This window comes from Ursus arctos, unplaced genomic scaffold (genome assembly GCF_023065955.2).
Source record: "Ursus arctos isolate Adak ecotype North America unplaced genomic scaffold, UrsArc2.0 scaffold_23, whole genome shotgun sequence".
In the NCBI taxonomy this organism is placed as follows: Eukaryota; Metazoa; Chordata; class Mammalia; order Carnivora; family Ursidae; genus Ursus; species Ursus arctos.
The window spans coordinates 42,469,628-42,495,575 of NW_026622908.1; the positions used below are offsets into that span (position 1 = coordinate 42,469,628).

Here is a 25,948-nt window from a genome sequence, read left to right on the forward strand (position 1 = left end):
AGCAGGGAGCCTGCCAGGAGACTTGACCCCAGGTCCCTGGGATCACGACCTGAGCGAAAAGCAAACGCTTAACTGCCTGAGCCACCCAGGTGCCCTGGTGTTCATTCTTTAAATGATTGGTAGAATTAGCCTGTGAAGTCACCTGGTCCTGGAATTTTCTTTGTTGGGACCTTTCTGATTATTGATTCAGTCTTGTTATTTGTTTTAAGTATGTTCAGACCTTCTATTTTTTCTTGAATCAGTTTTGGTAGTTTGTGTGTTTCTAGGATTTGTTAATTTCATCTAGATTTCTCATTTGTTGGTGTATAACTGTTCATAGTATTCTCTTATAATCCTTTTTATTTCTGTGTAATCGGTAGTAACGGCCCCAGTTTCATTTCTGATTTTAATAATTTTAGGGTCCTCTCTCTCTTTTTTCTTAGTCAGCCTAGTCAAAAATTTGTCAATTTTGTTGATTGTTTCAAATAACCAACTTTTCGTTTCATTGATTTTCTGTTTTCTATCCTCCACTGTGTTTCCCTCCACCCTAATATTTATTGTTTTCTTCCTTCTGCTATGGCCTTACTTTGCTCTTCTTTTTCTAATTGCTTGAGGTGTAGTTAGATTATTGATTGAGATCCTTCTTCCTTTTTTTTTTTTTTTTTTAAGTAATCTCTACCCGGTGGGGCTCGAACTCAGGACCTTGAGATCAAGAGCTTCAGTCTCCATGGACTGAGCCCGCCAGGCCCCTTCCTATTTAATGTAGGCATTTACCCCTGCAGATTTCCTCTCAGCCCTGCTCCGACAGCATCCCATAAATTTCGGTGTGTTGTGTTTTCATTTTCTTTTGTCTCAAAGCATTTTCTAATTTCTCTTTTGATTTCTTTCTTTCTTTTTTTGAGGGGGCATTTTAAAGTTCTTTTATTTTTGTACAGCAAAATAATTGCAAATTGATCATAGAACCTAGTATACATTGCGTAGATTCTCTTTCTCTTTTAAGTATCGAAGTATTGCTGACGTACAATATGTTAGTTTCAGGTAGAAAACGTAGTGATTCCACAGTAATTCCAGTCACCGCAAATACTGTAACAATATTCTTTTGTTTTATTTTAAAGATTTTATTTATTCATTTGAGAGAGAGAGAGAGAGATCACAAGCAGGGGGAGGGACTGAGGCAGAGGGAGAAGCAAACTCCCCGCTGAGCAGAGCCCGATGCGGGGCTCGATCCCACGACCCTGAGATCATGACCTGAGCCAAAGGCGGATGCTTAACTGACTGAGCCTCCCAGGTGCCCAATGTTATAACAATATTCTTGACTATATTCCCTATGCCATAGTTTTCATCTCTGTGACTTATTTGTTTTATAACTGGAAATTTGTACCTCTTCATCGCCTTTGCCTATTTCATTCATCCCCCCCCCACCCCCTTCTCCTCTTAGCGCCACCATTTTGTTCTCAGTATTAATGGGTCTGTTTCTGCTGTTTGTTTGTTTGGTTGTTCAGTTTCCACACAGGAGTGAAATCATATGGTATTTGTCTTTCTCTGACTTATTTCACTTAGTATAAGATGCTCTAGGTTCTTTCATGTTGTTGCAAATGACAAGATCTCATTATTTTCTATGGCTGAGTAACATTCCAGTGTGTGTGTGTGTGTGTGTGTGTGTGTGTGTATCACATCTTTATCCAGTCATCCATCAATGGACACTTAGGCTGCTTCCATATCTTTTGACTTCTTCTTCTTCTTTTTTTTTTTTAAAGATTTTATTTTATTTATTTGACAGAGACAGCCAACGAGAGAGAGGGAACACAAGCAGGGGGAGTGGGAGAGGAAGAAGCAGGCTCCTAGTGGAGGAGCCTGATGTGGGGCTCGATCCCATAACGCCAGGATCACGCCCTGAGCCAAAGGCAGACGCTTAACCGCTGCGCCACCCAGGCGCCCCTTGACTTCTTTTTTAACCCATGAGTTCAGAATGTGTTAATTGGTACATATTTAGGAAGTGTCCGCTTTTTGTTATTGATTTCTAGCAATAAATAATTGGCTTTATTTCAGCTCCCAAGGTCATATCTCACCTCTGAGCAGGGACCCTGTCCTGACTCAGGGCCTGGTATATATACTAGCTGCTCAGCGAATGTTCACGGCAGGCGGGAGGGCATGTGGGCAGAAAGGCCGGTGCTTCTAATAGCTTTGTTTTTCTCTGGGCTGGGCAGAGTAGTACAGGTGTGTGGTGAAGCAGGCCTTTTCTCCATCCCTCCAGAAAATTTTCTGACTGCCTCCCTGAGGCTCCATTTTTGAGATGGGGGGTGAGGCGGGGGAGGCAGGACACCTGTGGGGGGAGCCCTAGTTGTTCATGCAGCCAGGTGCTCTGCCCAGGAGCACAGGCCACCGTGTGGTCAAGAGGGCCCAGCATAGGGATGCCACGAATTCCGGCCCCTCTCAGGTCCTCAGTCATCCCATCTGTCAAATGGGTACAATCATCCCTACCCCACCCAGCTCATCAAAGCTGATAGAGCTGAAAGCACTTTGGAAATAAAGACTCAGTGAATTGATTATACAAATGAAGAAGGTTGTTATTAGACCCGGGAGCAGGATTGGAGGGAGAAACAGCCAAAATGTGGAGTAAGTGCTTAGGACTCCTGCCTTGAGCCTCTTGAGGGAAAGAGAAGCAGGTGGCGGGCAGGAAGAACAGCACCTACAGGGAGGAGGGGGGTGGGGGCTGGGTCCCGGCTCTGCCATGGACCAGTCGTTTCCCCCGAGACTCGGTTTCCTCACCTGCACAAAGGGAGAGCCCAATCCCTGCCTGGCTCCCCCCAAGGGTCTCAGTGTGACTTTAGTGAGAGAGCGGGGATGGAAGAGCTTTGCAAACTGAAAAGTGCAGCGCACCCATGGAGGCTAACTGCAGCTCCGGGACTAGGCCCAGCCGGGCCCTGGGGAGTGGAGACAGTTAAGTCTTGGCAATGAAAACACTGTTTGGGGCCCACAGGTTCCCGTCCCATGGGTACCCTCAGATCCCTAATGTCTGTGCCTTCTCCCTGCTGCCCTCAGCTTTCCTGGCATCCTCTGCCCTGGGGTCTGAGAGGTTTGATCCTGGGGTTACTGAGGCCTGGGGAGAAGAGGAGCACCGGCCCCGGGCTGGTCCCCACTCCCACTCTCAACCTGAGGCTGGGCCACACCAGCCACACCCTTGGCAAGACCCCACTGGTCGCCTCCGGTCCCCACAGATGAGCAAGTGCATTTCTTGAGATTAACAAATGTAGTCTTGATTGTGAGGAAGGGCCAGGGCCCTTGGCCCTCTTCACCCTGATCGGTGCCCTTGGAATGAGGTCTTGTGCGCCTCTAAAGGGTCTGTCTCTGCGCGTCAGCTCCATTCTCGGGTGAGGGTTAGAATGGCCGCTGGTGAATTCTTCCTTGCAGGCCCCAAGTGGACACCAGCTGGGGAAGGAGAGCAGCACCCGCCTCCTCCTGGGACCCGCAGACCAAGGGGCCCCCGCCCAGCAGAGGCTTGAACCTGGCTCGCCATTCCCTCTGCGTTGGGTCTCAGCTCCGAAGGGGCAGCGAGAAGAGAGCTGTGGGCGAGCCCTAGATGGAGCCCTTCAGAGCAGAGCCTTGAAGAGGAAGGAGAAGGCGGCTCCACAGGAGAGCCCCAGGGCCAGGAAGAAGGTCATGAGGGTGCCGGCCACCTCCCTCTCATGTGGCAGCACCTGCCTAGAACACACAGGAGTAGGAGCTCTTAGGAAACACCAGGCCAAACCCAGCCCCAGCCCCAGTGCCCTCTGCCTCCCTTACAATAGGATCCCTGAATTCTAGTCTGGGCTGACCCCACCTTTGGGTCACCGTAATTAGGCCCTTCTCTCTGGACTTCAGTTTCCTGATCTATAAAGCGAGGCCAGTGCCAAGGACATCTCTCCGGCGCTGCAGGCCCAGTAGTATGGGATTCTAGATTCCACTGCCTTTGCGCTCAACAAAACGTCCCAGCCTGGTCCGCCCTGTCACCTTTACTCTCTCAGGACTCTCAACTCCATTGTCCCTGGAGTAAATAGCCCACGAACCCCCACTTTGGATCAAGACTTTAGCTCCACCTTCAACTGAGAATTTTGGGAGGAGCTGGGCCCTAAGGAATGATGGTTCAACCCATTTATTTCAAGATGGGGAAACAGGCCCAGAGGGGAGGCTCTAGAAGCTGTCCCTGGGCTATGTCATCTGTCCCCGGGCAGGAATGCCCCCAGCTGAGGCTGCCTCTCCCCAGCTCCTGCCCCAGGGCGGCTCAGCAGGTAAGGTCTGACCTGACAGGGGGCGCCAGCGAGGCCTAGAGACAGCTGGGGCCCGGCTGGCCGGAAGCAGGATGGGCCCCCTCTCGGCAGGCCCACCAGCGCACCCCCAGGCCCTCCCTCTTGACCCCCAGACCTGGGCGCCAGGCACATGGTGAGGGACATGAGGTAACCGTTGGAGACGGCGAAGAGCAGCATGAAGGTGATGAAGTAGGCGTCCTGCGGGAAGAGGACGGGCAGCCGGGACCTCTCGGGCACGTGGCACAGCATGAAGAGCGGCACGAACAGCACGCGCAGGCAGACAAGCAGCGGCAGCAGCCGGCTGTCCTCATCGGGCTGCGGGGGAAGCTGGGCTGAGGGCCGTCGCTGGCAGGACACCGGGCTAGACTCTGTCCCTCCCCCGACCTCCTCCCCCATGTGGGCCGGAGAGGGCCCAGCACTGAGACCCCTGGAGAGTGAGGGGCCGGGCCAACGCCGCCCAGCCATCAAGGACTGGCCTGGGGCCAGCCTCCGCCCCTTCTGATCTCCAGCTTAGGCTCTGGAGGAGACCTTAACACAGCATCTTTGGTTCTCCAACTGGGTTCCTCCAAGTACCCCTAGGGGTTCCACAGACCCCTTTGGGGAGGCGGTGTTGCTGAATGGGATTGGAGGCCGGATATCCAGGCCCCAGCCCAGCTGGGATCAGAGCAGCTCCTCTTTGGTGTACTTTATTTGTTATATCTCCTTGGAAGATTTCATTTAGAGAAGCAGCACCTTGGCTAAAAGCAATCCAAACACTAGGAATCTTGTCCAACCTCTCACATGGGACAGGAACTTCCATGTAAGGGTCTCTGGGCTTGGCACTGAGGGCCGGGTCCTGGGCTGGATGCTGGGGACATAGGTCAATTGGACATGACTTCAGCTTTCAAGGAACTCATAGTCCAAGCCCTGGCTTGCATACCTCCAGGGGCCAGGTGTTCACTACCACTTGGCCAACTGTTCTGTGGCCAGACCTAGATAGGTCAGACTTTGGGAAGATCACCTTTTTGGGCTGTTTCACACCCTTTGATCCCTAACTGCCTCCTGAAACCGTCAGATACCACCAGCCCAGGTATGCTCACCCACAGGAAGTAGGAGGTCAGGCTCCGTCCCACCCAGTCCATGATGTTGAAGAGAAGGAAGCAGCAGATGGGGTTGAAGAACTGACCTGGGAGAGAAAGAGGGCTCATTCTGGTCCCTCCTCCCTCCTTCCCTCCCCTCCCCTTCATTCCTCCTCCCTCCTCCTCCCCTGCCCTGCCCTCTTCTGCTTCCCAGCACTCACTCCACTTCCCAGGACTAGTGGAGCTGGTCACCATGGCCGTGATGGCAGGGAACACGGACAGAGTGACCGTGAAGACCAGCACAAGGCACAGCGCCGTCAGCCAGATCTGAGAGCCAGAGGCAGGGTGTAAGCGGGCGGGGCGACTATGGCCCAACATGCAGCCCCAACCCCCACGTGCTGGCCTGGGAGCAGGACTCCCGGGGCCTGGCCTCGCTGTGTTCCTGACCCGCTATGACCCTAGCACCTTGAAGTGGACAAGGGGAGCACTAAGGCCCCGCTGCTGGGTCTTTAGAGAGGGCTGGAGAGAGCAGCTCGCTCTTCCCAGGGGCTGGTGGTTGGGGGCCATATCCAAGCCAAACCTTTTGGAAGACAATGAAAACTGAAGGTTTTCCCGGCTTCTGGGGCTCCTCTGGCTCCAGCTCTGGCTCCTTCTCAGCGTCAAGATCCAGAGTCAGGGCTACCTTCTGGGGACTGTTGGGAATACCGTTCTTCTCATCTGGGGCAAGAAGGGAGGGCAGGGTCATGCCTGTGACAGCCAGGCTCGATGGAAGGCGATTCCTGGCAGTTAAGACAAGGGACTCTCTTCCAGCCCAGGATGTAAGCAAAGAGAATGAACCATGGAAATAGGCTAAACTACTACTTATGAAGCACATACGTGAGTCGTGAGTCATGAGTCGGCAGAGTTAAGCACCTTAAATGGCTTATCTCCCTGGACTGTTTTCCAAATAAAGAAACTGAGGCTCAGAGGGGTTAAGGGACTTGCCTCAGGCCACCCAGCTCGGATGTCGAGAGGCCAGGATTCGAACAAAGGCATTTGGACCCAGAACTAGGATGTTGGAGCTCTAATGTCTCCCCATTTTACAGCAGGGGAAACTGAAGCTCTAAGCCAACGGGGCTGACTCGACTCCCCCTGACATCCCATCACGAGCTTCTGTGTCTGCTCACACAAGGCTACTAGGGGCGAGGACTCTGGATGGGGAGGTATCCCAGAGGGGTGGCTTTACCCTCCGCTGGGTCTTCCCCCTCCCCAGCAGGGTCCCAGGCTCACCAGACTGGAGGAGCTCAGCTTTGGTCTCCAGCTCCTGACCTTGCGCCTGCGATGGCTTCTTGGCTAGGTAGTAGCGGGCAAACTCCTGCAGAAGGAAAGCGTTGGCCCTTCCTGGCTTGGCTGAGGCGTCTGGATCCCTCTCCACCCTGTCGACTTAGAGGCTGGAGTCCCCCAGTGGCTCCTTGGGGATCGGGTCCCCTCCTCCTCCTCCCTTGGCCTCTCTCAGGGCCTCAGACTCAGAGCTGTATCTGAGATGCTCTGAAGTGGGGCCTCGAGCCCAATACCAGGCTCACCAGGTGGGGCAGGCTCAGGTAACACACGATGGACAAGAAGATACCCACGCAGGGTGTGATGAAGTACCCCAGGGCGGAGGTCTGGGCATCCACGCCACCTGTGCAGAAACTTCAGCTGCAGAGTGGAGGGGCTGGTCCCACTGGCTCCCACGGGGGGCGGGGGGCAGTGGCTAATGGCTCGTGTCCCACTTCCCATCATGCACTTCTCAGATCCACCTCCTGGCCTCTTCTGCTCTGCTCACTGACCAACCTGTGCGGGGCCCCAGCCCAGCCCTTTGCTTCTCTCATTCCTCCCTACTTGTCACTTCTGTTGAGCAAACTATCATGTGCTCATTTTTACTGCATACTCCTTACAGTCTGAGGACAGAGCTATAAGAAGCATTTCAGTGGGGAAACTGACACAGGTGGAGTGACTTGTCCAATGCCCCTGGCTGGGGAGCAGTGGAACTAGGATTCCAACCAAGTTTATCCGAATCCTAAACCTGACCTCCTTCCCTGCACCCCAGGCTGCTGCTGCTTACCAGTGTCAGCCTCAGGAATCCCACCCCTGGCCCCAAGTTAACCCAGTCCTCACCTGATCGTTCTCTCACTGTAGAACCCAAGAGCCCCACTCCCTACCCCCAAACCCACCCCCAGCTCCCCATCACCTCCATCTCTGCCCAGGACCCAAGGAATCTCCCTCCTACCACACTCGGCCTGCTCCCCAGAATCTCAGAGGTAACCCCCACCCTCCAGCCACCCAAGTCTACTCACTGGCCATGGACATGAGCATGGCAAGGGCAGCGAAGATCCCAGCCAAGCCCTGGCCGCTGAGGAAGAGGGTGCTGTAGGCGGAAGGCATGGTGCCCAGCTGCCCAAAGAGGCTGCCCTGCAGAACTGCACAGAAGGCTGTGGAGGGATAAGAGTGGGGCTGCTGCTCAATGAGGCAAGCCTTAGAGGCTCCCTGGAGGAGGCGGTGGCAGGGTGCACGGGAGACTCTGGACTAGGCTAGGCAGGCAGGAGACTCTGAGCACCCTGGTGTAACACCCCCCCCCATTCTTTCTTCTTGTCAGGTGCAGCCGTAGGTCTGAGGGGCTGGGGCCAGGAGACCTGATCTTAGGTCACTGTGGGTTTGGGACAAGTGACTTTTCTTCTCCCTCCGGGCCTCAGTTTCTCATCACGGATAGGAGTGCTACTGCTGCTCTGTTTCCTTCTTGGATATGTTGGGCCCTTTCAGTTACAAAGAAGAGGCTGGGCTGAAGCCCTGGGTGGACAGGGTGGGGAGGTGGGGAGGGGCAGCAGTGCTCACAGTTGATGAACCAAACAGAGGCCATGGTGATGGAGAAGAAGGGCCCAGGGCTCATGTCCACCTTGACCAACGCTGCTGTCAGGGCAAAGAGTAGCAGGATGACCAGCAGGCTGCCCAGAATCCGCACTGTCTCAGGAACACTGCTCATGAGTAGGGGCAGAGCGGGCATTGGCTGGAGCCCGGCCCGGCAGGGGGAGGTAGGCAAGAGGCTGAGCCCAGGGTTGGACAGTGGGAGCTGGGGGAGGCATGCAGGGGGAGTGGAGGAAGGATGGGAGGTCTTCCCTGGGCCCAGATGGAGCTTCCTTAGCAGGGGTGGTGGAGGGACCACGGAGGGATGGCCTGCGGGGAGCCCGAGGGGCGGGGCCTCTCACCACTGGTACAGGAAGGAGTTGAGGAGTGTGAAGAGCAGCAGGGGCAGCTGGGACAGCAGCGTCACCCAGTTGTTGAAGTTGAAGGTGTCTGCAGGGCCTGTGTGGTTGGTGTCCAGGGTCCCGGTGGTGGCGTTGGCTCCTGCCAGCCGCCCCTGGAAGTACTGCCAGGATACCAGGGGAAGGGGTACAGGGTCACCCTCCAACCTACCCTGAGGAACCACCCAGCCTCTCCTCTCTGTCTCCTCCCATGCTTGGGCTTGCTCAGTTCAAGTCTGCGGGAACTGTCTGTTTGCCCTTGTACCGATCCTAGCACCTGGCACACAGTCGGAGCTCGATGAATGTTCCCTGAATTGAACAGCAGACGTCTGGGACAGAGCCCAAACCCTAAGAACCCCCAACCTGGGCCTTGCTTCATCTTTGAATCACCCTTCTTCTGCAGTGTCCTGGTTCCAGCCTCTACCCCCACTCCTGCAGCAGCTCCTAGATTCCTGAGGATTTATTGAGTGCCTACTGTAAGCCAGGCCCTGGCCTAGGTGCTGACCAACTGCATTCTCTCTGGAACACACATTCGTTAAACCTCTGCTTAACTTTCTCCTCTCCCCTGCCCATGGTTCCCTGTTGCCTGCAGGGCAAAGCCCCAGGATTTTGGAACAGCACTGGGAGCCCTTCAGAACCAGATCACGGCCTTCCTATTGTGTTGCATCTCCTGCTCCATCCCGCTAAACTCTAGGTACCCCAGGCTCTGGCCCTTTCTCCGAACAGGCTGGCATTCCCCCGCCTTGGTGCCTATGCAAGGCCGTCATCTCTACTTGGAACGCCTTCCCCCTTTCCTCCCACTTCTCCCCAACCCCCAAACACCAATGCTTTACCTGCCCTTCTCCCAGGTTACAAATCACCTCTTCTGTGAAGCAGAATGAATTGCTCCCTCCCCTGGGAACCCACAGGACTTTGCTCCAAGCCTGGGGTGGCAGGTGCCATATTCAATTATTAATAGCTCTTTGGCACCCAGCTCCCTCTCAAGACCAGGGGCCAGCAGAGAGCCACACTGAAGAGGCTTCTGGAAAGTTGTTGCATTGAATACATATGAATAACCCAGTCCTAAAGAGAGCACAAACTCCGCATTTCTGCCTTCCCCTGACAGAATGTGAGCCCCATGAGGGTGAAGGCTTCCTCTGTTGGGTTCCCTCCTGTAGCCCCAGTGCCAAGAACAGGGCCTGGTTCACAGTAGATGCATGTTGTTAACTGTTTGTTGAATGAATGAATGTAATTTGCGCTATTTCAACGAAAACCAAAGGCTTAGATAACACACTTTTGGAGTGGATTAGCCCAGGAGTGACTAGCCAGGGGTAATAACAGGGGTGGCGGGTGTGTAGTTCCTCTCTAGGTCCACAGCCCCACCCCCACCCCCAGCTGGTGGCCTTGCCCCTGTAGGATCTGGGCATCCCTGAAAGCTTGGCTTTTCTCTCTGTGAGAGGGGCACCTCCCCTCTCTGAGGCTCCGTGCTTCAGCGGACAAACGCGCAGACAAACGGGCATAATGAGGAGTCAAAGGTGGCGTGATGGGAAAGCGCCTGATACTCCTCGCGTCCAAGGCGATGGTGGTTGTGGCCATGAGGCTGGCACTCTAGCCGCCGAGTCTCACCGGAATGGCCGTAATGAAGAAGTTCCAGGGAAGGAGCGTGCCCAGGCCCAGGATAAAGAAGCTGATCCCGACCAGGTGGTAGCTGTGGGGATCAGTCAGAAGGTCACCCTGAGGACGCAACGCCTCAGCCGCGCCCCCGCCCCCCGCCTCCCAGGCCGCCCCCTCCGCAGAGCGGACTACAACCCCCATCACTCCGGCTCAGGCAGCCGACGGAGGCGGCTGATGGGAATTGTAGTTCCACCCAGTCAGCTTTGAGCCTTGGAGCGCCCGAAGGCAGCGGGTCTGCGTTGCCCACGGCCACCCGGATCCCCGTCCGCACCCCACCGGGTCCCCAACTCGCCTGTCCTGTGGGGCGTCTCCTCGCGCCATGGCCGCCCAGCGGGATGCGCCAGGCTGGGAGGGAGGTGGCGCGCTGCACCTGCACCTACGCCGGGGCCCGAGGGCCGGAGGACCGGGGAGACTGGGTCTTGCGGGAGGTGGACGGGGGGGAGGGGGGTGTCGGGTCTCCCCGAAAGGGGCGGGGGCACGGGGGAGGCGGGAGCGGGGGAGGTCGGCCGGGACCGATTTCCAAGGGTGTCAGGCTTCACAGGCTCGGACCTCGCTCCGCCTCCGGGGCGGAGACAGAGGGTCGCACCACCCCTCCCCACCTCCTCCTGGCCAGGACTCTAGACTCAGGCATTGGACCCGCTCGACCTCGCGGTCCGAGGACCCAAGACTCCCCCCCGCGGTCCCGTGCGGCTTAGAGGCGGCTGATCCGAGAAGGTCTCCTGGGGCCTCCCCGCCCAAAGGGCGCCAGTCCCGGACCTCGGCGGGAGGGGTGGGGGAGGTGGTAGGGGAGGTACCCCGCCCCTGCCCCGCCCGGAGCTGGCTGGGGGACCTGGTGCGGCTTCTTACCCCTCCGCCAATTCCGAGGTGGTGTCAGAGCCGCGCAGCGCGCGGTAACCCAGGAGCCCTCGGAGGAGCCGGCTCGCTCGGGGGTAACCTGAGCGTCTGTCGCCAGCGGTCCTGGCGGACTGCGCCGAGCTAGGTGCTTTGGGAGGCCAAAGAGAGGGCCAGGTGCGGGTGCTGTCGGAGCCCCCAGGCGGGTCTGGAAGACAGACGACAGACGGGTTCTTCTCTTCCAAGCGGGTGCCTGGGGAAGCGCCGGACCTTCGGGGCTCACTGCGGAGGCGTGGGCCCAGCTGGGGAGTCCAGGCGGGCTTCCAGGCGACAGTGAGGCTGAGCTGCGTTCCGGGCAGCAAGGGGTTAAGCAAAGGCTCAGGAGGAAAGGGTGACCCGGAGGTGCTCTCCCAAAGCAGCCGCTAAACAAACAAACAAACAAACAAACAAACAAACTTTCGGCGGCCCCAGCTCACATCACATCATACCTATTAAGATGCACCCACCTCACACTTTCTTTTTCCTGTGAAAAACTTCGAAAAGATTATAGACCATTGCAACTTTGGAATTAATTTGCTCTAACTCATGTAATTTACAAGTTTGCTCTGCAGTTACCAGTGCATATGGGGGATGCCTGAGAAGTAAGAGGCTCTAAATCATAAATTATTTTCATAAGCAATGAAATTTTAGGACCACTTGCAGATTACGTGTGTGTGTTTCTCCAGTCGACTGTGAGTCTGTGAGGCAAAGACTGTGCTTGTCTGGCTCAGTGTTTTATTATTGCCAACATCTAGCGTTCCTGCCTGCTTGGTAGCAGGTGCTTGGTAGATGCTTAGTAAATAAATGGATTGTAATACCAGGGAGAAAAGAGACAGAATTAAGTTAGACTGGAAGAGAAAGTTATTCTCTTTTCAATTTGCTTTCAAGCCTTCGGAGTATGTCAAGGGGAAAGTCTCAACTTGGTGCTAACATGTTTCTAACACCTGTTGGTCTGTCTCCCTCTTTCTCTACCAAAGTGATGGCTTCAGGGCTTCTGCTGACAACTTTATCTAAACAGAGGTTAATAATGTTTATGTTCCTTCTCTATTTTTTTAAAGGTTTTATTTATTTATTTGGCAGAGAGAGAGAGAGAGAGAGAGAGTGCAGGAGCACAAGCAGGGGGTGTGGCAGAGGGAGAGGGAGAAGAAGGCTCCCCACTGAGCAGGAAGCTCATGCAGGACTGGATCCCAGGACCCTGGGATCATGATCTGAGCTGAAGGCAGACGCTTAACTGACTGAGCCACTCAGGCGCCCCTCCTTCTCTATTTCTATTGTTGCTTCATTTTTAGGGCTATTGATGCTAGTTTCATAATTATGATAATGATATACACTTTTCTTTGAAAAATAACATTATAATATAATAAGTGTTTATAAATTTATTAGAATTAAATAAAAATTAAATATTAATAAATGTTAAATAATGAAAGATTAAACTTTTATAATTTTTTATTTTATTTTTTATAACTTTTTTAGCTTAAAAAGAAATGTGCTTATTGTACACCTGAAAGTACTATAACATTGTGTGTCAACTATAATAAAAAAGTATAAAAGATAAAAGATTAATTTGTTTATAATTTAATATAAATTCAAAATTAATTTATGAAAAATGAGTCGTTTAAAGACAACTAAGTAGGAGTGCCTGGCTGGCTCAGTTGGGGCAGCATTCGATTCTTGATCTCGGGTTTGTGAGTTCGATCCCCACGTTGTGTGTAGAGATTACTTAAAAATAAAATCTTAAAAAAGCCATCAGGAAAATTAAGTGAAAGGGACTGCAGGTAGGGCACAGCTATGGCTCAGGTTTCAAAGGAAGGCCATGAGGAGCTGAGCCTGGGGCACACTGCATTTGTTGAGGCGGTGAGCGAAGAAAATGAAAGCATTTCAGGGAGAGAACAGCCTGTACCAAGAGGGGACCTGGGAATGCTGGCACATTCTGAGTCACACAAACAGATCCCTTTGGCAGGCCTGGGGGGAGCAGGGGCTGAGACCGCTGGTTAGGACAGGAGGAAAGAGTTTGGATTTCAATTTAAAAGGGAGGTTCTCAACTCTCAGACTTAGTCAATTACAAATACAACAAATGTTTTATTGCTATCCTTCAGTGAATTAATATATAATAAAACCTACCTCTACACCAAAAAAATGTCAGTATAATGTCCTAATTGTACTACGCAGGATAAGCAAAAGTATTTAGTAATAAAATAGTGTGTGTTTGAATATGTAAGGGCTCGGGCCCAGCGGAGCAGTCAGATGGGGGCCGCTCTTTATAAAACCACAGTGAATCTAATGGTTGCCAGTGGGCACACGAAGCGGGTGGGTGAGCCGGCCACTCAAAGCCTGCCAGTTTGGTACTGGCGATGCCACTTTCTGAAATGGTGAGCAAGTCTTGGCAAGGTTCCAAACAAAACCCAGTGCAGCTGTCTCTCTACCTAGACAGAGGCTGTGTTACTGAGAGATGCTGCGTATTCTCAAACCCTACAAATAATACAGTGTGTCCAGGCAGAAAATGGTGTTAGGGGCCAGGCTTAGAAAATTATCAACCTGGTTTTCAAAATACAGAGGTTTTATTTTCGGTACCATTTTAGATTTATAGAACGGTTGAGTAAATAGCATATAGAGTTCCATATACTCACCCCCCCACCCCATTCCACAGTCGCCCTTGTTACTAACATCTTGCTTTATGGCGGTACATTTGTTACAACTGATGAACCCATGTTGATACATTCTTATTAAGTATAGCCCATAGTTCACACGAAGATTCACTCTTGTGTGTATATGGATTTTGACAGAAGCAGCATGTCACGTATCTACTATTACGGTGTTATACGGAGTAGTTTCACTGCCCTAGAAGTCCTCATACCTATGCATGCCCCCCTCCATCCCCGGAGTCCCCGCAACTACTGATCTTTTTACTGTCCAAATAGTTTTGCCTTTTCTGAAATGTCATGTAGTAGGAATCAGACAGAATGTAGCCTTTTCAGACTGGATTCTTTCCTACAGCAGTATGCCTTTAAGGCTTCTCCATGTCCTTGTGTAGCTCAATAGCTCACTTTTAATTTTTTTTAGTGCTGAATAGTATTCCATTATACAGATTATTACAGTTTGTTTATCTGCTGACCTATTGCAGGACATCTTTGTTGCTTCCTGTTTTGGGTGACCAAGAATAAAGCTGCCGTAAACATTCACGAGCATGTTTTTTCATGGACGTATGTTTCCAACTCAATTGGGTAAATACCCAGGAGTATGATTGGTGGAGCGTGTGGTCAAACTACGTTTAGTGTTCTGAGTAACTCCCAAACTTTCGAGTGCCCGTACCATTTTGCATTCTCACCGGCAATGAAGGAGCATTCCGGTTGCTCCACATCCCAGTCAGTGTTTTAGATGTTGGTCATTCCGATAGGTCGGCAGTGGTATCCTGTTTTTTTCATTTGCAATTCACGTGCTTATTTACCACTTGTGGATTTTTTTTTAAAGATTTTATTTATTTATTTGACAGAGAGAGAGAGACAGCCAGGAAGAGAGGGAACACAAGCAGGGGGAGTGGGAGAGGAAGAAGCAGGCTCCAAATGGAGGAGCCTGATGTGGGGCCCGATTCCAGAACGCTGGGATCACGCCCTGAGCCGCAGGCAGATGCTTAACGACTTAGCCACCCAGACACCCCAACTTGTGGATCTTCTTTGGAGGGGTGTCTGTTCAGATCTTTTACCCACTTTTGAATTGTGTTGTTTTCTTATTGCTGAGTTTTAAGAGTTCTTTGTATATTTTGGATATAAGTCCTTGATCAGATACGTGTTTTGCAGGGGCTCTTGGTGGCTCAGTCCATTAAGCATCAGGCTCTTGATTTTGGCTCAGATCATGATCTTGGGGTTGTGAGATCAAGCCCTGCCTTGGAGTTTGCTTGTCCCTCTCCCTCTGCTGCCCTCGTCCCTGCTTCCCACTCCCATCGTGCATGCTCTCTTGCTCTCTCTCTCTCTCTCAAATAAAATCTTTTTTAAAATGTTAATAAGGTGGTATTTTTTTTAAATACAGATACATTTTTTGCAAATATTTTCCCCTAGTCTGTGGCTTGTCTCTTCATTTTCTCAGCAAATCCTTTCACAGAGCAGAAGGTTTTAATTTTAATGAAGTCCATCTTACCACTTTTTTCTCTTTCATGGATCATTCTCTTGGTGTTGTATCTAAATGTTTATCACCAAACCCAAGTTCACCTAGGTTTTTTTTCCTATGTAATCTTCTAGAAGTCCTATTGCTTTGTGGTTTTACATTTTGTTTTTTTGTTTTTTTGTTTTTTTTTTAAGATTTTATTTATTTATTTGACAGAGATAGAGACAGCCAGCGAGAGAGGGAACACAAGCAGGGGGAGTGGGAGAGGAAGAAGCAGGCTCATAGCGGAGAAGCCTGATGTGGGGCTCGATCCCAGAACACCGGGATCACGCCCTGAGCCGAAGGCAGACGCTTAACCGCTGTGCCACCCAGGCGCCCCTGTGGTTTTACATTTTGGTCTAACAGTCCTCTTGAGTTAATTTTTGTGAAAGGTGGTTGTTTGTTTGTTTGTTTGTTTGTTTTTATCTCTATGAATGCCCAAGGAGTCAGTTAAAAGTTGTTCAGGATGCAAGATAGGTTTTCCTCGTGTAGGACTGTCTTGTACATTTGGGGATAATTATTATCCTTGGCCTCAGCCACTAATTACAATTACTGTCCTCTCCTCCTGCGACTGTGATTACCAAGACAAGATTCTCCAGGATCCTGGGAGGCAACACTGTCCAACAGACAGGGGAGGGGGATGCTCAGATAACATGTGGAAACTGCAGTTGCCGTGAGTTTTACCACAGCATTCTGGATGCATCCATCCCAAACTGAATTTTGTTTAGCTCGCTTGGTTTTGAACTCCATACAAATGCAGCTTACTTTTAAAAAATTCAACACTTTCTGAGAGTCATTCATGATGTACACAGTTATTGTTCATTCACTATTCACAGGTATGTAGTTTTCCACTGGCACACGGTATTCATCTTGTTGGATAAATGCTGCAGGCATCTGTCTTGCTTCCACTTGTGTTCTAGTCTAAGCAATGCTGCTCCGAGTGGTATTGGACCCACTGTATACACCCCGTGGGCATCTGTGCAGGAGTTTCTGTGGATAACGGTTTCTCAACCTCAGCCCTATAGACATTTTGCATCTACTGATTTTTTTAAAAAAGATTTTATTTATTTATTTGAGAGAGAGAGCGGAGGAGCAGAGGGGAAGGGAGTGGGAGAGAATCCGAAGCAGACTCCACACTGAGCGTGGAGTCTGACACGGGACTTGATCAACCAGCACCCTGAGATCACAACCTGAGCTGAAACTAAGAGTTAGAGGCTTAACCACCCAGGCGCCCCTAACATGCACTGTTATTAACTAAACTCCTCGGCCCCCTCTAGCCTGTACCTTTTTCTCAGCCTTTCCTTGTTTTTCACTACTTTGACACTTTTGAGAAGTACTGGTAAGGAATTCTATAGAATATCCCCCAGCTTGGGTTTTTCTGTTTTTACTATGACTAGACTGGTATGGGGGGGTTTAAATACCCCAACAGTGACATGACCTTCTACCAAGAGTACCTGATATCAACATGACGTCACTGGCGATGTTAACTTCGATCACGTCACACTGCCAAGTTTATCCACTGTAAACTACTGTTTTCTCTTTCCACACTGTACCCTTTGGAAGCCAGTTGCCACATCTGCCCATAGTCAAAGGAGCTACATATGCTATCCGGAATTCTTTGTAAGGAAGATTTGTCTCTTCTCTCCCATTTATTTATGTCACCGTGGACTCAGGTATATATATTTTACACTTTGAGTTATAATCTAGTACTACGTTATTTACTTTGCTGCTCAGCTTTTTCCAGCCCTGGCCACTGGGAGTTCTTTCAAGTTGGCTGATGTGTCCCTTGACATGCCCCCATCCTTTTGTTGTTTCAAGTACTGCCTTGCTTTCTGCTATGACAAAATGTTCCAGGTTCATCTTGAGTTTTCCCAGCCCTAGCCCTGAATCAGCCTTTCTCCCAAGGAGCTCTGCTGCTTTTATTGGAGAATGGTATTTAGAAACCAAAATCTGGGCACTGGGAGTCAAACTGACCTTTTAAAATGAAAATGAGGGGGGTGGGGGCGCCTGGGTGGCTCAGTCAGTTAAGCAGCTGACTCTTGGTTATGGCTCAGATCATGATCTCAGGGTCCCGGGATCCAGCCCCGTGTAGGGCTCCACACTCAGAGGGAGCCTGCTTGAGATTCTCTCTCCCCCTCCTTCTGCCCCTCCCCCCACTCAGGCATGCTCTGTCTTCTCTCTCTCTCTCTAATAAATAAATCTTTAGGGCGCCTGGGTGGATCAGTTGGTTAAGCGTCTGCCTTCAGCTCAGGTCATGATCCCTGGGTCCTGCGATAGAGTCCTGTATCTAGCAAGGAAACTGCTTCTTCCTCTGCCTCTGCCTCTGCCTCTCTCTCTCTGTCTCTCATGAATAAATAAATAAAATCTTTAGAAACGAATAAATAAATCTTTAAAAATTTTAAAAAATAAAAATGAAAATTGAGGGCCCTTGGCTGGCTAAGTTAGGCAGCCAACTCTTGGTTTCGGCTAGGGTCATGATCTCAGGGTCGTGAGATTGAGCCCTCTATGGGGCTCACCGTGGAGTCTGCTTGTCCCTCTCCCTCCCCATTTGCCCCTGCCCCTGCTCTCACGCACTCTTTTCTTTATGTTAAATAAATAAATAAATAAATAAATCTTTTAAAAATGAGAATTGCATTATATCAGCTCCCTGCATACACTTTTGGATGGATTCCCACTGTTCTCAGAGTTAGAGCTGAGTCTATGAAAGGCCTGTAAGATCCAGCCTGAGTGGGCTCCTGACACCCCCTAGTCCCAGCTGGCTCTGCTCCCCTCAGCCCACCAGCCATGCCACCCCTTTTGCTTCCCAGGATACTCCAGATTTTCTATTCCTGAAGACAATGCGAGCGTTTTATCCTCTAAGTAACTCTGACCCCTCCTGAAATGTTCCTTCCTGAGAGCGGTCCTGGCTACTGACCTTCTTCTGCCCAATCTCCAAATATAATCGGGCTTTCTGTTGCAGGACCCAGTGTTTTCTCTTCCTTGGCAGAGACTGCTTGCTCTCCACAAGTATCCTGTCTCTCCTTTGGTAGTAAGAGACTTCCAGCGGGGCATGTGACGCCACCTACGCTTTACTTCCCACGCTCCTTTGGAGTTGGGTTTGGCCACATGCTAACTTTTTCTAGTAGAACTTGACTGGAGTGACACGTGCCACTTTCTGGACTGGCCCATAGAAACTTCCATGTGTGCCTTCGTGCCTTTTCGCCATCCTGAGGGCTGGAATGACCACAACCAGAGGTTCATGGAAGCTTTGCGCAGAAGACGGCAGCTCCGATGTCAGCCCAGTACTTCATCATGATGTCAGGCCCGGTGCTTGGGCAGAGCGCCCCACCAACCCGGCCCTGCCACCTAAAGCTGCTGCATGAGAGAGAATCCAAAACTTCTGGGGCCTGTTTGTTTCAGCAGCTTAGCCTACCCCACTGCAAACACCTTCCAATTCAGTTGAGATGCTTTCAGTGTTGGATGGCAGAAAGACTGGAGAAGTGAAGGCAGAGCTTCTGGTCTGAGTGGAAGATCAGGCTAGTGTTGAATGTTTTCAACTACAACCCTTAGAGATAAGGAATGAAATATCTGATTCCACAAATGCAGTGCAAGGCCGAGCTCATAGGAGGAAAGGGACATCAGGAATCCTTAAGTATTAGAAGCACAGACGAACCTGAGTGCCAGAGACGCAGCCTATGAGCTGAGGGGTTGGCGCGTGCGTGGGGGCTGGGAAGGATTAGAGGCTTGGCATTGTCTTTGTTGCTTGTTTGCTTTTCTTTTATAGACTCAAAAATAACGTATGTTGAGGACTTACCGTATGCCAGCCGCTATTCTAAGCTCTTTACATGGGTCCACTTATGCAGTCATCACAACTTCATGGGGGAGGTGTTGTTAATGCCCCCATTTTACCGAAGCACAGAGATGTTAAGTCACTCATCTGGCCTCCCAAGTTTAAAGGGGCAGAGCCAGGACTTGGAACCAGGCTGTCTGCTTCTGAGTCTGAGCTCTCAAGAGGCACATGCACTACAATACAGCCATGCAATAAGGAGAAAGAGGAATAAAAACTTCGTTTAAGACTCAGTTTTGCTTTGGGAGTGATGGTCCCTTCCTAGGGAAGATGCATTGAGTCAGGCGACAGACGCCTGTTCCAGCAGCTTTCCAGGCTGTCTGCAGCCCTCCCAGACAAGCCTCTGTAAGTTGTTGGGGTGAGGAATCAAATTCTTTTTTATTCTCTATGCCCTTTCTTTCTGAAGAACCAGATGCCATGAGATTGACTAACACAAGGCTCTGCCTAAGGCGACAGCGCTGCCGTCCTCCGTGTCCCACAGGTCCCAGGAAGCCCTTCTGTTAATCGGCAGGGTGGTGGCTGTCAGTTGGGGAGCAGCTACCTGAGCTGCTGTTAGCAATATGTCCAGGTCTCCCCTTCTCTGTAGCTGTAGTTATGACCTAAACAGAGAGGGATAGGAACCAGGAACATGACATTTTTCGCATCCTAGGGATCCTCCGGACCCGAGTCACTGTCGTGTCATTGAGTACAAACTCAGGAGTATTCTCTCTTAAGCATAGGAAGGAGCTCTTTCAGGTAGTTGTAGATAGATCAGTGGTGGGGAGGAAGTGTCAACCATTGTAATGGGTCCTATCTGCAGGGACCTAAAGAGCCCATCGCAACCTTTCTGGGATTTCCACAAGGGGGCACTCTAACACTTGCTTATGGGTTCTCCAAGGGCGAAAGCTTGGCTTTCAACCTCACTTAAGAACAAAAGATGAAACCTCAGGCTCTGAGATGGGATGCGTTTGAAATGGGACCTTTGCACAAAGCTAGGACCCTTAAAGGCTGCAGCTGCTTTCTTAGGAAGACCAACAAGCTTCCCACTGGGCCAGGGAAGGGCTTGTCTCAGCTGTGGACCCAGCTGGGGGAAAAAAATGTTTTCTCATCTTCAGGCAGGAGTGGAGCTTGAATCAGCCCATTGGGTGGTAAACTCAAGCTGAGAAATCATCATCATCATCATCATCATCATCATCATCATCTCAAGGTGCTTCTGTGTCTTGGATGCCCAGCAGTAGCAACCAGGGGACCACTTTGGTGGCACGCAAGCCCTTCTTCAGGTAATCACAGCCAAACGAAGAAACAATTTCCCACGAGCAAGGATAAGGAGATGCACCAACTGAGAGTGTTACTTATCTCGGGAGCTAACTCATGTTTCTGGATAAGAGACATTCTTATCACAAAGACACCCATTCTCAACAATTTAACACGTAATTTCAATGTTATCCTAATTAAAATCTTCAGGGCTGTTTCATAGCATTGGAAAACTGATTTTGAAAAAACCCTGATTTTTGAAATTCATCATGAAGAAAACATGAGGGAGAATAACTAATGACAGTTTGAAAAAGAACCAGGAGGTCAGACTTGCCCTAAAGACTATCAAAGGATATTATGACATTATCGTGTGAGAGTCCGGCCAGGAGACATGATCCACATAGTAATCTGACTAGGGGAATTTAATATGAAGAGTTATTTCCAGGGGATTGGAATAATGGGGGATTTACTAGTAAGGGTTACAGAGAACTCTAAAGAACGAAGGGATCGTGGATCTAGGGAGTAATCCCCACCGGTAGGGCTGAGATAGAGTGCCCAAGGAAGAGCACACACACACACCCAGGCTGGCGGCCAGACCTCACTGGAGATGGCAATGAGAAGTCACCCAAGTGCCTTTCTGGCAGCACTGCAGAGCTGTCAGAGGGTGGGCCAGGGGCAGAGGCTGGCTGCCACCTGCTCAGGAACTGGGTGCCAGGAAAGCTGACCTCAGCAGGAGCTGGTCCCTAGAAAAACCTTTCTGCATATGGCAGATGCTCAAGAAAGTTGTACCCATGAGGAACCTGTTGTGGGAAACCCGCCTGCCCGGGAGCTGAGCATTAGACGGGCAGAAGACTCGAACAGACGTGTCTCCCAAGAAGACATCCAGATGGCCAACAGACACATGGAAAGATGCTCATCATCACTTATCATCAGGGAAATGCAAATCCAAACCACAATGCGGTACCACCTCACATCTGTCAGAATGGCTACAATAAAAAACTCAAGAAACAGCAAGTGTGGGCGTCTGGGTGGCTCAGTCAGTGAAGCGTCTGCCTTCAGCTCAGGTTATGATCCCAGGGTCGTGGGATTGAGTCCCACATCGGGCTCCCTGCTCAGCGGGGAGTCTGCTTTTTCCTCTACCCTCCCCCCCTGCCCATGATCTCTCTCTCTCTCTCACTCTCTCTCACTCAAATAAATAAATAAAATCTTAAAAAAAAGAAAAGAAAAGAAAAGAAAAGAGAAGAGAAGAGAAGAAAAGAAAAGAAAAGAAAAGAAAAGAAAAGAAAAGAAAAGAAACAAGTGTTAGTGAGGATGTGGAGAAAAAGGAGCCCCCGTGCACTGCTGGCGGGAATGCGAACTGGTGCGGCCACTGTGGAAGACAGCATGGAGGTTCCTCAAGAAATTAAAAATAGAGCTACGCTACGACCCACGAACGGCACTACTGGGTATTTACTCCAAGAAGGTGAAAACACTAATCTGAAGGGAAATGTGCACCCCTATGTTCACTGCAGCATTATTTCCAATAGTCAAACTATGGAAGCCGCCCGTGTCCGTCGATAGATGAATGGATAAGAAAGATGTGGTATATTTCCAAAATGGGATATTCACAATGGAATATTTTATGTTTATAATATAAAAGAGAATGAAATCTCGCCATTTGCAACAACATGGGTGGAGCTAGAATGCCAAGTGAAATAAGCCAGTCAGAGAGAGAGAAATACCATATGATTTCACTCAGAGGTGGAATTTATGAAACAGAACAAATGGGCAAAGGAAAAAAAAAGAGTCAGACCAAAAAACAGTTTGTTATGTATAGAGAAGAAACGTGATTGCCAGAGGGGAGGTGGGTGGGGGGATGGGTGATCTAGGGGAAGGGGATTAAGAGTGTGTTTGTCTTGATCAGCACTGAGTAATAGATGGAGCTGTTTAATCACTGTATCGTACACTTGAAACTGATATAATGCTGTATGTTAACTACACTGGAAGTTATTTAATTTAATTTTTTTTTAAATTTTTAAGTAGGGCTCTATGCCCAGTGTGGAGCCCAACACAGGGCTTGAACTCATGATCCTGAGATCAAGACCTGAGCTGAGATCAAGAGTCGGATACTTAACTGACTGAGCCACCCAGGCACCCTTACACTGGAATTAAGAGAAAGTGAGAGAGAGAGAGAGAGAGAGGGAGGGAGAGAGAGGCACTAGAGAAAGGGGCTCTTGCAAGAGGCTGGCGTGGGAGACACACCTGAACCAGGAAAACCCTTTCTTCCTTCAGTGACTCTTCTGTGCTCTCTGTTGACAAGAATAGGATTTCTAGCAACATGGGCTAATAAAACCGTGGAGATAGTGGATTTAGGACTGTGTGTAGTTACCAGTCAGATCCTGCTGCCAAGAAGGAAGATCCACTCAGCGGACTGGAACCCTCGAGTAAGCTGCTTCTTAATTTTACAGCTCTAGGCTTCGACAGTGGTCGAAGAAATAAGGATACTTTTTAAAAAAGATTTTATTTATTTATTTGAGAGACAGAGTGAGGGAGAGAGAGCAAGAGCGGGGTGAGGAGCAGAGGGAGAAGCTGACTCCATGCGAGCAGGGAGCCCGATGCAAGGTTCCATCCTGGGATCCCGGGATCATGACCTGAGCCGAAGGCAGACGCTTAACTGACTGAGCCACCAGGCGCCCCTTAAGTTACATTTTTAAGCACAGCGCTTTCAATGCAAAATGATTTGGTATTTGATGCCTTAAAATCTGTTGAAATGACACTGATCTATTTTGCGTTTGGAGATAAAACTACGGGAATTTGTTAAGGACACCAGAAATACAGTAGAAAATAATGGGTGATTGGCTGGACCTGCTTACAGGTGGAGATCATGCCAAGATGATTTTTCAGCTGAAGCAGATGAGAAGTACCCCATCGCCCTTCAGATGAAGTCAAGGTTGGTGATTCACTGGGAGCTGTTAGCATCTCTGTCCTGGATTTTATGTCAAAAACATCGTATGTGTCTCTCTTGCTATTTCCATGTTCAGTTAATTGGGGAGAGTGAAGAAGCTGGACCATGAGGGTGATCATTTGAAATTAGATTTAAAAATACACAACTACACTCTTACTACCTCTTTGGAAAGCACACTCATAACAAGGAAGCTCCTGACTTGTCTTGCCACTTCAGTTTTCTTCCTAACACATTGGCAAGATATCAGCACCACTGGAAAGCCTTCTCATTTTAGTCTTGGGGAGCAACAAGATATGGTTCTTTTGTCTCCCGGACCTGCTTCCTCTGAGTTACCCTCTGCATGTACAAAGTCTGTGTCATGATACAAAGACTTTCATTTTGTTGTCTTTGGAATAAGAAAATGCAGCTATGGGAAAATGGCAAAGTTATTGCCGTAATATGTCAACAGCATACTGTATACAGCGTTTTTGTATGTAGACTAATGAATCTTGAATTGTGGAAGTAATATGTGAATGGGCAACTAACCAGATTTCTCAAATGAATGAATAACAATGTATGCAAGAGTGACTTTTACTTTCTACCCTATGTGCTTTTGCTCTTTGAGTACAGTTTATTCTCCTGCATCATTTGTGTAATTAAAAATAAATAAAAATTGGGGCACTTGGGTGGCTCAGTCAGTTAAGCATTGGACTCTTGATTTCAGCTCAGGTCATGATATCAGGGTGGTGAGATCAAGCCCCGTGTTGGGCTCTGCACTGAATGTGGAGTCTGCTTGAGATTCTCTCTCTGCCCCTCACGCTTGCGTGTGCACATGCGCGTGCTCTCTCTGTCTCTCTCTCTCTAAATAAGTGAGTAAGTAAGTAAATAAATAAATAATGAATAAGTAAAATAAAAATCAGGGGCGCCTGACTTTTGATCTCAGGGTCCTGAGTTTGAGACCCATGTTGGGTGTAGAGATTACGGAAAAGATGAATAAATGAACTTAAAAAAATAAATAAAAATCAAATCAAGAACATTTTCCTTTTTCAAATCATAAAAATAACATTTTTACATTTCTAATTAAAACTCTGTGCGTGTTTCTGATAACAAAACCTAGAGTGCAGACATGCTGTAGTCAAAATCATGGAGTACGGGGGCGCCTGGGTGGCACAGCGGTTAAGCGTCTGCCTTCGGCTCAGGGCGTGATCCCGGCGTTCTGGGATCAAGCCCCACATCAGGCTCCTCTGCTAGGAGCCTGCTTCTTCCTCTCTCACTCCCCCTGCTTGTGTTCCCTCTCTCGCTGGCTATCTCTATCTCTGTCGAATAAATAAATAAAATCTTAAAAAAAAAAATCATGGAGTACGGAACACCTAGCTTAGCTGTAAGGCTTAAACTAGGAAAATTATAAAATGAAAACAGGAAATAAGTTTGATCTTAGGTTTGGGACAATTTTCTTTTTGTAAATTATTATTGAAGTATAACTGACATGTGACATTAGTTTCAGGTTGGGACAGTTTTCTTAGATAGGACACCAAATGTATGATCTATAAAAGAAAAAAATGATAAATTGGATTTCATAAAAATTTCAATGTAAAAGGTGCATAATCTTTGATCCAGAAATACTCGGAGCTTAAACTACCTTGTCACACCGGATAGTAAAAAGCTACCAAAGACTGCTAGGGTCAGGCTCAAAAGATCTCAGATGCCACTGTGATGAGGCCAAAGATGGGGCAATTGAGTTTAATATGGATAACAATTGCTGCGGGGGCGCCTGGGTGGCTCAGTCCTTAAGCGTTAAGCATCTGCCTTTGGCTCAGGTCATGACCTCAGAGTCTTGGGATCCAGTCCCACATCCGGCTCCCTGCTTGGTGGGGAGTTGGCTTCTCCCTCTGCCCCTCCCCCTGCTCATACTCTCTCTCTCTCTCTCAAATAAACTAAATCATTAAAAAAAAAAAAAAAGAATAACAATCGCAAGGGCAGGTACCAGGGTGGCTCAGTCAGTTAAGCTCTGACTCTTGGTTCCAGCGCAGGTCAAGATCTCAGGGTCATGAGATCCAGCCCCAAGGCAGGCTCTGCACTCCTCGGGTTGTCTGTCTCCCTAGCCTGCCCCCACTTGCATTTTTCTCTCTCACTCTCTCTTTCTCTCTCAAATAAATAAATAAATCTAAAAAAAAAAAAAAGAATAACTATTGTGGGCACCTGGCTGACTCAGTTGCTAGAGCATGCAACTTTTGATCTTGGGGTTGGGTTGTGAGTTCGAGCCCCATGTTAGGGGTAGAGTTTATGTAAAAAAAAATTGCAATGGATCAAAGCCCATCAAATGTGTTTAAAACCATGAGATCATAATAACATTAAAAAAATAACTGGTCACATTTGTGGGATGATAAGATGCCAATTCTTTATCTTGAAAACTGGTAAATAAACAATTTGAGCATCCACTTTGCCTTGTTTATATAATATGTACCATTGGGTAACCAAAAAGCTTGGCATTTAGGTTTTCTTCTGCATCAGACTTTGTACTTGTTCCTCTGAGGCATCCTGGAAAAGGGCTTTAGTTTAAGTCTGAAGTCAGTGAGGAAAAGTAGCGATCAGACACGAAGAGAACGTGCATTCCCTTGTAAGGGCAGTACCTGCTTCTGTTGACATGGGATTGGGGGGTTCAGGATACTTGGCATTCTCTGATTTCTTCTAAATATTATCATTCGAGTTCTTGAGGTTCCCCAACT

The 25,948-nt window shown here is 49.3% G+C and overlaps 1 protein-coding gene across 1 annotated transcript; it reads right to left on the bottom strand.

Moving 5' to 3' along the window:
• Positions 1-1,720: 1,720 nt before the first annotated feature.
• On the bottom strand, positions 1,721-10,943 carry SLC29A2 (solute carrier family 29 member 2). Its single transcript, XM_057317541.1, has 12 exons — positions 10,526-10,943; positions 10,186-10,267; positions 8,545-8,705; positions 8,174-8,313; positions 7,639-7,773; positions 6,886-6,983; positions 6,593-6,677; positions 5,904-6,040; positions 5,545-5,650; positions 5,345-5,430; positions 4,381-4,580; positions 1,721-3,681 (listed from the first exon to the last, which is right to left on the bottom strand). The coding sequence occupies exons 1-12, from the start codon at positions 10,552-10,554 to the stop codon at positions 3,570-3,572; spliced, it is 1,371 nt and encodes a 456-aa protein (XP_057173524.1). The 5' UTR covers positions 10,555-10,943; the 3' UTR covers positions 1,721-3,569.
• Between the last annotated feature and the right edge of the window lie 15,005 nt (positions 10,944-25,948).